Raw genomic sequence first — 13,436 nt, forward strand, 5'->3', positions numbered from 1 at the left:
TGAAATGCCTGAGTTTTGAAGGACTCATGCTGACATTATTCACAGAAGTCCCTGTGTCTTAGGTTTCACATTTGTTCTTACTTTTTCCTTTTTTTTTAGACTATTCTTCTTCCTATACATGTATACTCCAGCACCTTCCTTTATAGTAAAAGGGGAAAAAATAATTCTTTAATTAACCTTTTTTTTCCTCACACATACTTACCTTCCTTTTTTTCATCACGAGGTTTACTGAATACCCAGTTCTTACGGAAGTCTTTAATGACCGTTTCTTGCTACACCAGAAGGCCCCGACTAGAAATTCAGTTTCCTTAAGCGCACAAAAAAGCATCATTATTCCGACCTTTCTAAAATATGTTTTTTATTGAGTCTCTCCCTCTGTCTTTCCTTCTTCTCTGGCTACATGTTCAGTACTCCTTTTGTCATTTTCTCCTTCTAACTTTTATAGTTTCCTTGGACGATGGCTTTTCACACACCTCATCAAGCAGTATGCCCACAGACCATAGTCTGCTGCAGTAATTAGATGTTCATCATGATTAGGTCACAAACTCCTCTCTTTGGCTCCTTCTCTTAGAGCAGTGCTCCTCAGAACAGTTCCACCTTAGAAAACGATCCCATTATGCTTCCCAGCTCCTCTGTCATATTCTTCCCTTCCTGCTCTCATGCCAATCCAGTAGCTGGATCCTATTCCAGATGTACCCTGTCACTTGGTGTGTTGCTGTGGGGCTGCTGTGGGACATATAAATTGTATTAAAGGGGGTTCTTCCTATGTATGGCCATCTTTTGGCAATATATTACCACAGGGTTCCATCAGACCCTGAACTCTCAAAAATGTAATTTTTGCCAAGCTTATATTTGAAATGTGCTTTACTATGAATCTCTGAATCTCTCCCTGTCCAGCCAGAAGGTCGAGTCAATTAGGAGCAAAGGTGAAATCACTCCTGCTTCTGGATCATCTTCATTTCTAGACCACCATTCACTGTTTGAAATGACAGCATTTGCTTGTCAGTTCTGCAGCTGTTCACACTCAACATACAGGTTTTGCTCAAATGTTGCTGTTTCTCCCTCTGCACATCAGAGAACTGCCTTTCTTTCTGCCCATAAGACTAATACGCTCTTCCTGACCCTCACGCCACACACACTTTTCCTCTGCACTGCACTGGAAGAACTGCTGTGAATATGTTATTTACTAAGCCATGTCTAACCTCTTTCAATCTAGTTATTGGCTATCCCTCTTTAACATCCTTTTGTTCTTCCTTTCATGGTTCTCCATGACTACTCCAATTTACCTTGCCTTGCCCTGTATCTTTTTGTCACAAAATACTGAGCCCTCTGAGATTGTTGTCTTCTCTAGTATAATTGTCTCTCTCTGTTTCTACCACCCTTTTCTTTTTCGATGGAATGCTGTTTTTGGGTTAGCTTGCTCATCAACTTTACTCCCTCTGCTTGATTTTATTTTAAAGAACTGCTTCTTCCATGACATTTATGATAAAATAGATGGATAAAACGGTTAGGTTAGGTTAGGTTAGGTTAGGTTAGGTTTAAGGGCATTTTCATCAACCAAACAGCAAGAGTGATCAGCTACCACAGAAGGCACTGTGTGCAATATTCAGAAGCACTTCCAAAAGTTAGTTAAAGCAGTAAGAACATGCAGAAACTAATACTTCAGCACGGAAGTGGTTCATTTTAATTGTTTAAATGTTTTCCTTACTGATTCAAGCAAACAAAAATTGGATACGGACTCAGTCTTGTTAGCTCTTACAGCAAGTCACTTTAAACCACACCTCACTGCTGTGTCTACATTATAGCGTGTTGCTGACACAGCGATGTAAGGATAAGCATGAAAAAGCACACTCCCTAGCTTACACAACTTTATCAGCAAATCCTCCCTGTGTGAGTCTAGCTAAGCTAGCACAGGAGTGCTGTTGACAGCTCAGTTAATTTTCTTTAGCATCAATCTATACCCTCCTGTGTCATGAGAAAAGCTGTACTGTATATACACCATACCTCCACAGAAAACTCTACCTGTATAAGTATACCAGCACAGCTACATTTGCTGAAACTCTCTATAACAGATGAGCTGAGAAACAAATTGGTGCAACTGAATGTCCACTGAAATACCTGTATATATGACTCACCAGGTATCACACTAAAGAATAAATAGCCTAGTGTCTACTTTGCTCAAAATATTGCTAGTGAATGCTATAGCTCTCCTAATTTTGACCAGCCAAGAACATGGCTCCATTTCTACATTTTAGAACATACAGAAACTTCCCGAGCATCCTCATTTACCAACTGTACGCAGTGACTGGACTCTGAAAAACAACCAAGAGAAGTAAAAACAAAGAATTTCGCTAATTAAAGGCATTTCATTCCTGCTGAAAAAAATTTAGGTGTGGTATCGGGTGTGGTATCAGTAAGAGCTTAATTTTGAAATGGCCTATAGGACTTTAGAAGAAGAAGGTGGACCCTTGGAGGTCCAATATCTTGAGTCACTATTTTAGGGAGACATACTTCTCATAAAGTACTCTATAAAATATTTTAGAACATATACATTAATAGAAGTTCTATATTAAAATAAAAAGGTACAAGAAAGAAAATGAGCTGCATACCGACACCAATTTAAGCTTAATTTATGCTTAGCCTAAACTATAGCCCAGCATCCTCATTCTGTCCCACATTATTAGGCTTTTCATCCTCTTATCAGTGCATTTCCTACTTTACACACACTTACAGAATCCAGAAAGTAACCAAACTCACAAGCCACTGGAATCCTAACTCCTCTATCAATATCGACTGAATTGCCCACAGTCCAGATACCGCTTGTTAGCTCAATACATTACTTGCCCATGCTGGCAAAGACCTCATCTTAACTATAAATTCTTACACAGAACTTTGCATGAAACTAAACAAATACTACAATAGGCCAGGTAATATTTATTCTTGCTCCAGAATAATGAAAATTCCCATAAAAGTAGTAAGTGAAATATTACTCTAATTATTGGGATCCCAGTAGTAAAGGTCTTAGTTAACATAGCTGCACCAACTTTAAAATAGCTAGTTTGGATGTTTGAAGCACTGTAACTACAGCTGAGCACAATTCAACATTAACCAATTTCCCAAGTGCTTATTCAGAGTCTTGGGAGTACTTGAAGACTATGCAACTACAGTAGGCGAATCCCAGTGGTGACTGCAGTGTTGTAATTCTTTTTGAATGGCACCCCATGAACACTTGCAAATTTCCTTCTTAAATACAACAAAGAGGTTGACAGCTAAATCTGTATACGCCCTTAGCTGCACGTTGCATTTCTGTTACCAAAAAACCTAAAGCAGGAACACTGCTAAAATACATATTCACACCACCTTCTCTTTCCAAGTACTCCATAGTTGTGAAATTACCTTCTTTTCGTAAGTCCTTTACAGGGATGGACTCTTTGTAATCAGATCATCTTAAGTGACAGGCATAAGGAATTGTGCCTAAATTACCTGATGGGGTCTTGAAAGACTCGTCCTTCCAAATCCTTTCCATCTCCTTAGCAACACAGGTCTGTGTTTGGGATAAAACAAAACACAGAATAATGAACAAAATACAAAAGTGAATAGAAAATGAATGAAAACAGTGTCCTTGTCCTCTTGAAAGTCAACAACAGAGAGGGCCCAGTCCAACTGTGGATGACTTCAGCCCAAGGGCCTAAGCTGACAGCTGCTCCCCAAAGTAATACTGACAAAGATTGTGTCAACATGTACTCTCTATTCACAATACAAACATAGCCCCCTTTGCACATCCTGACTCTCTGGAGTATTCACTGGAACAATTAATGCAACAGTTGTTTCCAGTGTAGAACTTTTCACCGCACTGAAAATTTAAGCACAACATAACATATACTGAATGTAATGAAAATGAAATAATGCAGTTAACTTTGTACTGACTTTATTATGTAATTCAATAAAACCTTCACTTCCAAAATGAACCAGAAGTTCCACATGGTTGCACCAGACTGACATAAAAGTTAAGTGGCTTTGCTTCAGGATTCATGCCAAGTTTTACAAAGATTACAGATGGCCTGGGCTACCTAGGTTAAAAATAATTAAGTTTTCCTTCAACAAATATCAACAACGAACACGTAAAAAGAGCAGAAATACGGTTTCAGAAACCGTATTACTGTTTATGACAGGATACATTTATTATGGATTTATCACGTTTTTGACTGTCATAAGCAAAAAGTATCTCATTTTTGTATTCTGACAACCATGGGTCTAATGTAAACTTAATCTATTTCAGACCAAGCAAAGTTCCACTCATGACCTTGCAGGTGTCATTTTCACTTTAGCTAATAGACATAGTTCATATTACACTATGCTTCTTGTGTATTGTATTAAAACTGCTGATACTCAAGGTCACAAAGCATTACAAAATGCTTACAGGCCCATAAGCTTTAAGAGGGATCTCATTTAAAGGACACTAGCAGAGAAAAGGATACCCATAGCATATCTGTCTATAAGTAGCATCGAAATTTCCATGACAAGCAGCTTCCACTGCTAGACCATGACCTTGCATGATCCACTAAAGAAAGATGGTTAGTTCTTAGAACGTAACTGCTAAGGTAGGTCCCGAAGCAGGCAGAAAACTTCAATATTTTTTAATTCTAATAAATCACTTGCATTTGAAATACACACCAAAGAACAAATGCTGAGTTACAAGTCAGATGTTGTACTACATGCCAATTTTGAGTTATGCCAGAATGTTCACTGCACGGTCATTGATAAATTAGTCTTGCATTAGGATGCAGAGAAAAAAACCTGTAATCAGCACTGTTTTATCAGGACCCATGCTCCAGAGACTAGCATAGAAACATGCCTATTCTGTTTGCAGAAATGAGGCATCTTTGGATCAGAATTGCTAAGAAAAAAAAAAAAGTAAAGAAACAAACAAACGTGGATACAATTGAACTCTAGTCTTTGAGGGAAATTTAAGGTTGAGAAAGATTAAAGCTGTGCCTGCCTAACCCACAAAAAGATAAGATAGATAAGTAACAGTATTCAGCAACTATACAACTGAAAGAAAAAAAAAAAAGAATTGAATGTATTTTGTTATAAAACGTTAGATGCAATTTGATTGAAAATTTTCATTTTATCTTCAATGTCTCCTTCTGTTGACATGTCAAGTTTTTCATTTCTTCACCAAAAGTATTCTGAACTACTTTCTGTCTATATTGGCTCAATCAAAAAGGAATAAAGCCTGAAAACTTCTTACCCAGAATACCATGAAGTAAGAGCAGCCTTTATAGGAATAGTTCAGGCCATTGATCACACACAGGAACCATGTGGAGGTCTCGATACCATTACAGGCTGGTATAATATACACCAACACAAGGTCTGCAAGGTATTTAGACAGGAAGGGAATTGAAGCAAATGGCTCCCTGGTGCAGCTGCCTCAGCCTAGATTTCCAGGCTGACTGCACAGGGGTCAGCCTGTCACATCCCTGTGGGGTACTGCTGGTGGGATGGGTGTCCCACGAGCTGTCTGTTTTTCTGGAGCACAAGTCCTGTAAAGAGCAGCTGAGGGCACTGGGATTGTTTGGTCTGGAGAAGAGGAGGCTCAGGGGAGACCTTATTGCTCTCTGCAACTGCCTGAAAGGAAGGTGTGGGGAGCTGGGGGTCGGCCTCTTCTCACAGGTAACCAGTGACAGGACTAGAGGGAATGGCCTCAAGTTGTGCCAGGGGAGGTTCAGGCTGGAAATGAGGAGACATTTCTTCTCAGAAAGAGCAGTCAGGCACTGGGACGGGTTGCCCAGGGAGGTGGTGGAGTCACCGACCCTGGGGGTGTTCAAGGAGAGGTTGGACGTGGTGCTTAGGGACAGGGTTTGGTGGGTGACATTGGCGGTAGGCGGTGGTTGGACCAGGTGATCTTGGAGGGCTTTTCCAACTTTAATGGTTCTGTGATTCCCTAGACACCACTGCACAGAGCCAAGGCTCCCTGTCCCGTCAAGGCCGCCGCCATCTGTAGCGCGGAAGCCGCGCCCCCCCGCCCCCTGCCCGCCCCGCCCCGCCCCGCCCCGCCGCGCCGCCCCGCCCCGCCGCCGCCATTCCGGACTCTGCCCCGAGCGCCCTCCCCGGCGCTCCCTGGCTGCCATTGGCCCCCTGCGAGCCACCCGGCAGTACTCTCACTTCTGGTTGGCAGGAGCCGCCGGGCCGCCTCGTGGGGCGAATGAGGAGCGGGGTTGTTTGCCGGTGCCAAGATGGCAGCGCTCAGTGCCGTCTCGGGGGGAAGCAATGGCGGGGAGTGAGCCGTGAGGGCGGGCCGGGGCCGCGGCGCCGCGGGGCGGGGGGATGAGGTGACGGCCGCCATGGCGAGCGACGGCGGCAGGAAGCAGTTCTGGAAGCGGAGCGGCGCCAAGGTGCCGGGCAGGTGAGGGGCGGCGGCAAGCCCGGGGCCGGCGGGCGGGGGCTCCTCGGGGCCGTCCCAGCGCCGCCGCCGCCGCCTCCCGCGGGGCCGGAGCCGCCCGGAGCTGCCCGGGGGGGCGGCGGGAGGCTGGGACCGCCTCGCTGCCGGCCCCTGCCCCGGCCACACGCCTGGCTTCTCTGTCGGGACTTACTTCCACCTTGTCACTGTCTCCGCTGTCCTGACTTTCCCCCCCGTCACTGTCCTGACTGGGAAGTTGGCGTGGGGCCTCGCGGTCCCTTCGCTGTTTGGCTGGTGTCAGCTCGGGGCCCGAAGTATTTCAGCATCGGGCTGCTCTGTTTGGGAGGTCGCGGGTTGTCTCAGCAAGCTGCGGTTGTGAGCCTGGGGAAGAGGGGGCTCAGGGGAGACCTCATTGCTCTCTGCAACTGCCTGAAAGGAAGGTGTGGGGAGCTGGGGGTCGGCCTCTTCTCACAGGTAACCAGTGACAGGACTAGAGGGAATGGCCTCAAGTTGTGCCAGGGGAGGTTCAGGCTGGAAATGAGGAGACATTTCTTCTCAGAAAGAGCAGTCAGACATTGGGACGGGTTGCCCAGGGAGGTGGTGGCGTCACCGTCCCTGGGGGTGTTCAAGGAGAGGTTGGACGTGGTGCTTAGGGACAGGGTTTAGTGGGTGACACTGGTGGTAGGGGGTGGTTGGACCAGGTGATCTTGGAGGGCTTTTTCTAGCCCTAATGATTCTATGGCTTGTGTCAAAAAGTTGATCGTGGGTTAATAAGGAGTAGCTGAGTTAGCCTTGCCACTGTTAGTCTTGCCAAACGCCTGAGTTAGCCTTGCCAAACACCTCCGAAAAGATTCTTCATGAGAAACAAAGGTTGTCTCAGCAAGCTGTGGTAATAACTTGTGTCAAAAAGTTGATAGTGGATAGATAAGGGGTAGCTGAATTAGCCTTGCCAAACGCCCTCGAAAAAATCCTTCATAAGAAACCAAGGAGTGATGGGGATAAAAAAGAAAAAGGAGCGTGGTTAGAAAATAGATGTAAAAAGTCATTTTTTTTGCTGCTATAACAGCAGCTCTTCTACAGTTCAGTATGGTCAGCTGTTTGGGTGGTGGATGGGAAACTTTTACTTCTCGGTTTTTAGCCAAATACTGTGAACTTTCAAAGTGACAGAAGGGGACTTTAATGATTCCCAGCCTCTCTGGCCGTGTTCTATCAGTGAAGATTAATAAAGCACTTTGAAAAAGTAGTTTTAAATGAAAAACTTTTCTCCTTTAGCGAAGCACATGCAAACTTGGAAAATCATGAGGATAATGAGTACCTTTACAAAAAAAAAAAGCTATTTTCTAGTGGAGTCTCAATTGGAAGTTGTTGAATCCTGTTACAAATTTGCGAACTGTATTATATTTACTCAGTGATCAAGGCATGATACAGTGAATTGACGGGTTCCCATTTTCTTTATGAATTTAAATAGTTGTGTCTTGAGACTAAAATATGACTATAAAGCTATGAAGTATGTTTTCCTACATGGTTTTCAAAATATTGTTAATTTCTCAACTTTGCTTCTGAAGTGTGAAGAGGAGAACCAGGTGTCATATAGCTGAGAGCTACAAACGTATTCTCCCATTCAAAATTTTCCAGGGAATATATCCCCAAAACGACATTAACTCATTTTGACACTTACAATTATGTTCTCTGCTCCCATCCCTGAACTATTCTCACAGCGGGGTAATTCGTTTTCTTACATTCCTTTTTGTACGGATGAGATGTATTCTTGGTTCTCAGATAAATGATATAAACAATAAAGCTACTGTTACTTGAATGCTATAGGAAATAATCCTGCTCGTCCTTTAATTTCTTCCATTCTCAGTTATCCATAAGCACTCGCTGGCGGTGGTTTTGTTTCTCTAGTTATAAATGGACTCTTCTGGTCTGACTGTTCTCGTCTCTCTGAACTTCTTGTTCTGTAATTTCACAAAGTTCCTGCGGGGGTAAAACGTGTTTGACTCTCCTCGATTGCAGAGGGTCTGTGAATGGTTGGAATTGATTAATTTGTCGCCTACTGCCGACATGCAGAAAAATGGGCAAGCTGTGGAGAATGTGTCCTTGTATTTTGTGGCAAGGAGAGTATTGATGTTGCTTTCTGTACAGGTGGATTCTCTTCATGTCCGTTCGTAATGGGTGTGAAGGAAAAGGCAGATTCTCAAGGCTGCAATGGGAAGTGGGTGGTGATGCCTGACCCTCGCGTGATCGTAGAGCAGAAGGGAGTGCAGAGACTTTACCACGGAGGGCACAGCACATAGCTGTGTGGGAAGCCTCGTGCTGGGTTGAATTTTTGTATTGCATGGAATTACGTAAAAAATTCAAGAGTGTATAAACCACCACCCTCGGTCATCTCTAGGGTTAATTTCCCAGCTGTCAGTATGGCCTCTTTAGTATAAATCCAAGTCTCCTCAAATTTATTATGACTGCAGTCTTTTTGGCATGGTTCTACCTCAAATTTACAAAGGTTGGACTTACTTATATTTATGGTCTTGAGATTGATTTTGATTTGTCAGGAGGGCATGTTTGCCTCCTGTAATGTGGTTTTCAGTACAGATTTAGGTGGGTGTTACTGCTGCATATGATTTGCTTCTCTCACAATCAGAGTTTTTTATTAATAATTTTCAGTACAAGGCTGCATGTAAATATTGCCGGGATTTCCGTGGAGCTTTTTGACTTACAAAGTCAATTTGTAGCTGAAATCTGGGAGGAAATGAACTTGTAGTTTGTAGAGTTTTATTACTCAGGGTAATACGCTGTTTTGTATTATTAGATGTTGTGGTAGAAAAAAATCTGTCTTTGGAAGCTTATTTATTTCAAAGCATTTGCTTTTAATGCTCTTATGTTCTCTAACAGGGCATCTTTTGCATGCTGTTTATTCTTTAAATTCTTCAGCCTTTTGCTTTAGTGACTGTTAAGAATCGACCGGTTGGTTTTTGGGGCCACAAGTACCCAGAGAGGATGAAATCTTTATAGACAATTCTTTGAGAATTTTTGTTTTATTTTTGGCAAGAGATGAACAAAGAAGTGATAAATCAGAAAAGAGAAAATATACGCTGCTTTGGAATTGTCTTATTATGGAGCTATCTTTTCTTGTTTTAATTCCTGTAGAAAACAATAAATTAATATAAGTTACTCTAGGCCTTAAAAAAGCGTTCCTGTTTGGCATATCTAAGATTTTTATTGAGTTACTTCTTAGTACACGCTTCAATTTCAGCTGCATTGTTTTTAGTTGTATAGGGGATCCTTTGAAGTTGAAAACTGCTGGAACGTTTCAGTTGTCTTCATTAGTGATTACTTACTACACACTCTCTCTCTTCTCCTTCAGTATCCAACATGTGTACGGAGCTCAGCATCCGCCTTTTGATCCACTGCTGCATGGAACGTAAGTTAACCTAGTACTCAAATATTTAAGGTGATTCGGATCTCATGTCTTCTCCTTCTCTTTTCTTCTTTTTGTTAGAAGGTGGTTAATCTTCCTTTTTCAATTTTTGTCATAATCTTGACTTCTCTGTTCTGACTTCTCTTTTGTGACTTCCTGATGTTTACCATATTGCGAGTAGCAAATAAGCTTTTCAGTGTCTTGCCTAACATGGATTGCCAACTTCTATCTGTTTCCAGTGCCTTAAAAATCTATGGTAAATGCTAATCTTTATTTAGCAGATGGCGCTTACAGGTGTAAGTGGCTTTTCTGTATGCATCTTTCTGTTGATAGACTGCCTGTTTTTTTGTGTGCGTCCGTCTGTAAAAGAATAGAATCAGATTATGGTGTAGATTAATTTGAGGCAAAGGTGGGCATTTTACTTGTGAGTGAGAAGACGGCAGGAGAGATTTACAGTGATCTAAAGTTCATTGACTTAGATCATGATTACTAGATAGCAGAATATGATGTGCATGAAAATGGCAAAAATATGAAACATCATTAGTAACCACATAAATTTCATGCTAATAACCCAGAACTAGTGCAAACATCTGTCTTCATGTCCTTATGGTTGAGGTGTTTAGCGAAATACATTATTGCGTGTTGACAGCTTCTGCTTTTTTATATTTGAGAGTGGGGAGGCTGGCTCGACACCTCCTTTAGCTGAAATTTGATGTGATTGCTCTGCGTTACAGTGAATGGGGACAAGTGCCAAGCTAGGGAGTGATGCTTGGTTCATCTGTCTTGTACTGTGTCTTGGCAGAGGGACAAAAGGTTAGGAGCTGATAGGGCATGCCCAGACTGGTAACTGGGGGAATTATCCTGGCTGTCAGAAGAGCAAAGTTCTGAAGCAAATTCATGCTGGAGTGGCTGATTGGGGAGGAACGATAGTTGTAATGAGTTTTAAGGTGAGACTTGATTTGTTTATGACAGTGATTATACTACGTGATTGCATGTGATGGCTTGGGACTAGGCCTGATGACTTGATTACCGCTGCTGTGTCATTATGCAGCAATTGCATGGAAAGGCCTGAAACCTCTGTAGGAGCTCACAAAGCAAGAGAACTGTAACGTGTCCCATCTCCTAAAGGATTCCGGTAGTAGTTCTTTTATTTGACTTTGAGCTTTATTTATTTATTTATTTTGAAGACAAGGGAAGGAAGGATTTGTCCAGTTTGCGTTCAAAGCCAGGAAGAGTCAGGTTGTTACCTGACGTTGTTCTCAGGAATATTCTGCTGTATTCTGTCAGGGTTGGACGTAACAGCAACTTGAATGGAGGGAGATAAATATTTGCTACCTATATAGCGTCAAGCTGTCAAGCACAGACTTCTGTGTTTTTATTTTTTTTTTGCCCTATCCGTAGTGTGTTGCCTGTTCCATTGCTAGTTCTCTAAACACTGTTTATTTGTTTTTAACAGCTTGATAAAGCCAGGATCAAAACCACCTACAACTCCGGTGAAACTAAAGAAAGTCAGCACCTTCCAGGAGTTTGAAAGTAACACAAGTGATGCTTGGGATCTTGGGGATGATGATGATGAACTCTTAGCAATAGCTGCTGAAAACTTAAATACAGAAGTGGTCATGGAAACAGCTCACAAAGTAATTCAGAATCACAGCAAGTTACAAGAACAGCATAAATTTCAGGAAGAACATCAACAGGAAGAAAAACAAGTGGAATCTGCAGAGCTGCCTTCAATTGCGTGTGGTGATAATAGGCTTGTTAAATCAGTCAGCGAAGGTCATACTTCGAGTTCATCAGGTGTGTTAAGAAATGAATAGAAATGTTGAAAATAGAGTGAGGAAAGCTATAAAATGTGCCTTTTAGGGCATTAACCCCTTCCCAACCTTTACCACGGGTAAAATTTATTAAGTGATATTAATTGATTTGAGGGAAACACTGGACTCCATGCTAAACCATAAAGCATGTGCATGAGAAATACATAGATGAAGAAAGAATAACTACTCTCCATTATTTTCAGACTCAATAAGTCTTTAATTTTTGGAGGAAGTTACACTATTGAATGTGTCTTAACACTTAACTGTACCAAGATGTATGCAATTAATATTTATACTATCGTAGAAAAATTGTTATTAAAATGCCACTGTATAAAATATATTGAAAAACTGGAGAAAAACTATTTGTATAGTTGGAATGTTCGTCCTTATGTAATCTGTTCTGTGTTTTAATTAATTTTAAAATAACCAATTGCAATGATTTCCGAGTTTATTTTTTTAGAATGGTGAGAGAGATGGAAACAGCGTTCAGTAGCACAGAGATGTTAGCAGTAAATTAGCTTTGCTGTTAGTACGATCTCTAATTGATGTGTTTTAATTGTGGAACACTGCTCGGAAGAGGAATGCTTCTCCTGTTAAATCCAAGTAATTTGAAGTTCAAAATTGTGTTATGCTTGAGCTTATATTTCCCCCAAACAGAACTTGATTTTAAATTTAAAAGTTCAATTCAAGTAGTCGTTTTACCAGCTAAGGCTAACTATTATGCTTCTTTCTCCCTTCAGATAATGCTAGTGAAAATTCTTCCATGCAGAGATCTCAGTCTCTTCCACAAACTTCCACACCTCCCCTGGTGAGTGGAGTGGCAGACTTCAATACCTCAGTTACTCCTGCATTAACTGAAAGAGAAGCATCCCGATTAGACAAATTTAAGCAGCTACTCGCTGGACCCAACACAAATCTTGGTGAGTATTTCTTGTTTAAGCTATGAATTCCTTCTAAATCACTTGGAAATTATAAAACTTCTGTGATTGTTGTACTGTTTTTCCTGATGGTTTGGGTCTAATTCTTTCAGCATTTAGAATTGATCTTGCAAAAGAAGGATAAAATATTATTGAATGGTTGTAGGAATCATGCTTATAATATGCAAGTTGCATGCATGCTACTAGTAAGTAGAATGTTAGGTGGTTTCTTGTTCTGTCTCACATGATTTCTTGTTACTGGACAAATTTCAGGGAAAAAAACAAACCATGAAGTATAATTACTTGTGTTTAGTATTAAAGCCTGACTAAAAAACCAGCATGTAGTATAGGAATGATTCTTATGCTTAAAAATATGAATGTGAAAAAATGTTTAGGAATAGAAGTATTACTGCTTGTTTACTCAGCGAGCATTCTTCATGTTCAGACTGATACAGTAGTTCTGTGTCTCATCTGTGAATGCTGACAACATGTTAATGTGAAAACAAATGAATGTGTTGTCAGATAACGTGACCGTTGCCTTTGTGCACTACGTTTTAGCAGCTGATGAGTAAGTGGAAGTGCTGAGAGGGTATCGTAGAATCAAATGGCTTTGTATCCAAAGTGAAAATCTGAGCGAGTAGAAAGAGTGTACTGTGTTTGGAGAACTTGGCCAGGCACTTCAGTGTAGGAGTTTATGTCAAAACAATAAATAAAATGACTTTGAGTTAGACAACTGTGGAAGATACCTTCAGGAAACTCACGGAAGGACATAGAAACTGCGTGTTTGCAGTTCTTGCATTAAGACTTCCCTTTCCTCTAACTGCCATGAGACTTCTTCAGTGTAACAATATAATATAGCCCAAATTGTGGCTTTTTTCCATTCTGTG

At 41.4% G+C, this 13,436-nt stretch overlaps 1 protein-coding gene across 2 annotated transcripts in view; it reads left to right on the forward strand.

Annotated features, from left to right (window-relative positions):
• The first annotated feature begins 6,152 nt into the window (after positions 1–6,152).
• TBC1D22A (TBC1 domain family member 22A) overlaps positions 6,153–13,436 on the forward strand; it is a 175,410-nt gene continuing 168,126 nt past the window's right edge. The window contains exons 1-4 of one of the 2 annotated variants that reach the window (XM_040549067.1): positions 6,153–6,406; positions 9,765–9,821; positions 11,275–11,615; positions 12,373–12,552. In XM_040549067.1, coding sequence (XP_040405001.1) covers positions 6,345–6,406; positions 9,765–9,821; positions 11,275–11,615; positions 12,373–12,552 — 640 coding nt within the window. In that variant the 5' untranslated portion in view covers positions 6,153–6,344. The remainder of the gene's footprint in view (positions 6,407–9,764; positions 9,822–11,274; positions 11,616–12,372; positions 12,553–13,436) is intronic. The other variant, XM_040549060.1, reaches the window with a different exon arrangement.

Source organism: Cygnus olor, chromosome 1 (genome assembly GCF_009769625.2).
Source record: "Cygnus olor isolate bCygOlo1 chromosome 1, bCygOlo1.pri.v2, whole genome shotgun sequence".
Lineage (NCBI taxonomy): Eukaryota > Metazoa > Chordata > Aves > Anseriformes > Anatidae > Cygnus > Cygnus olor.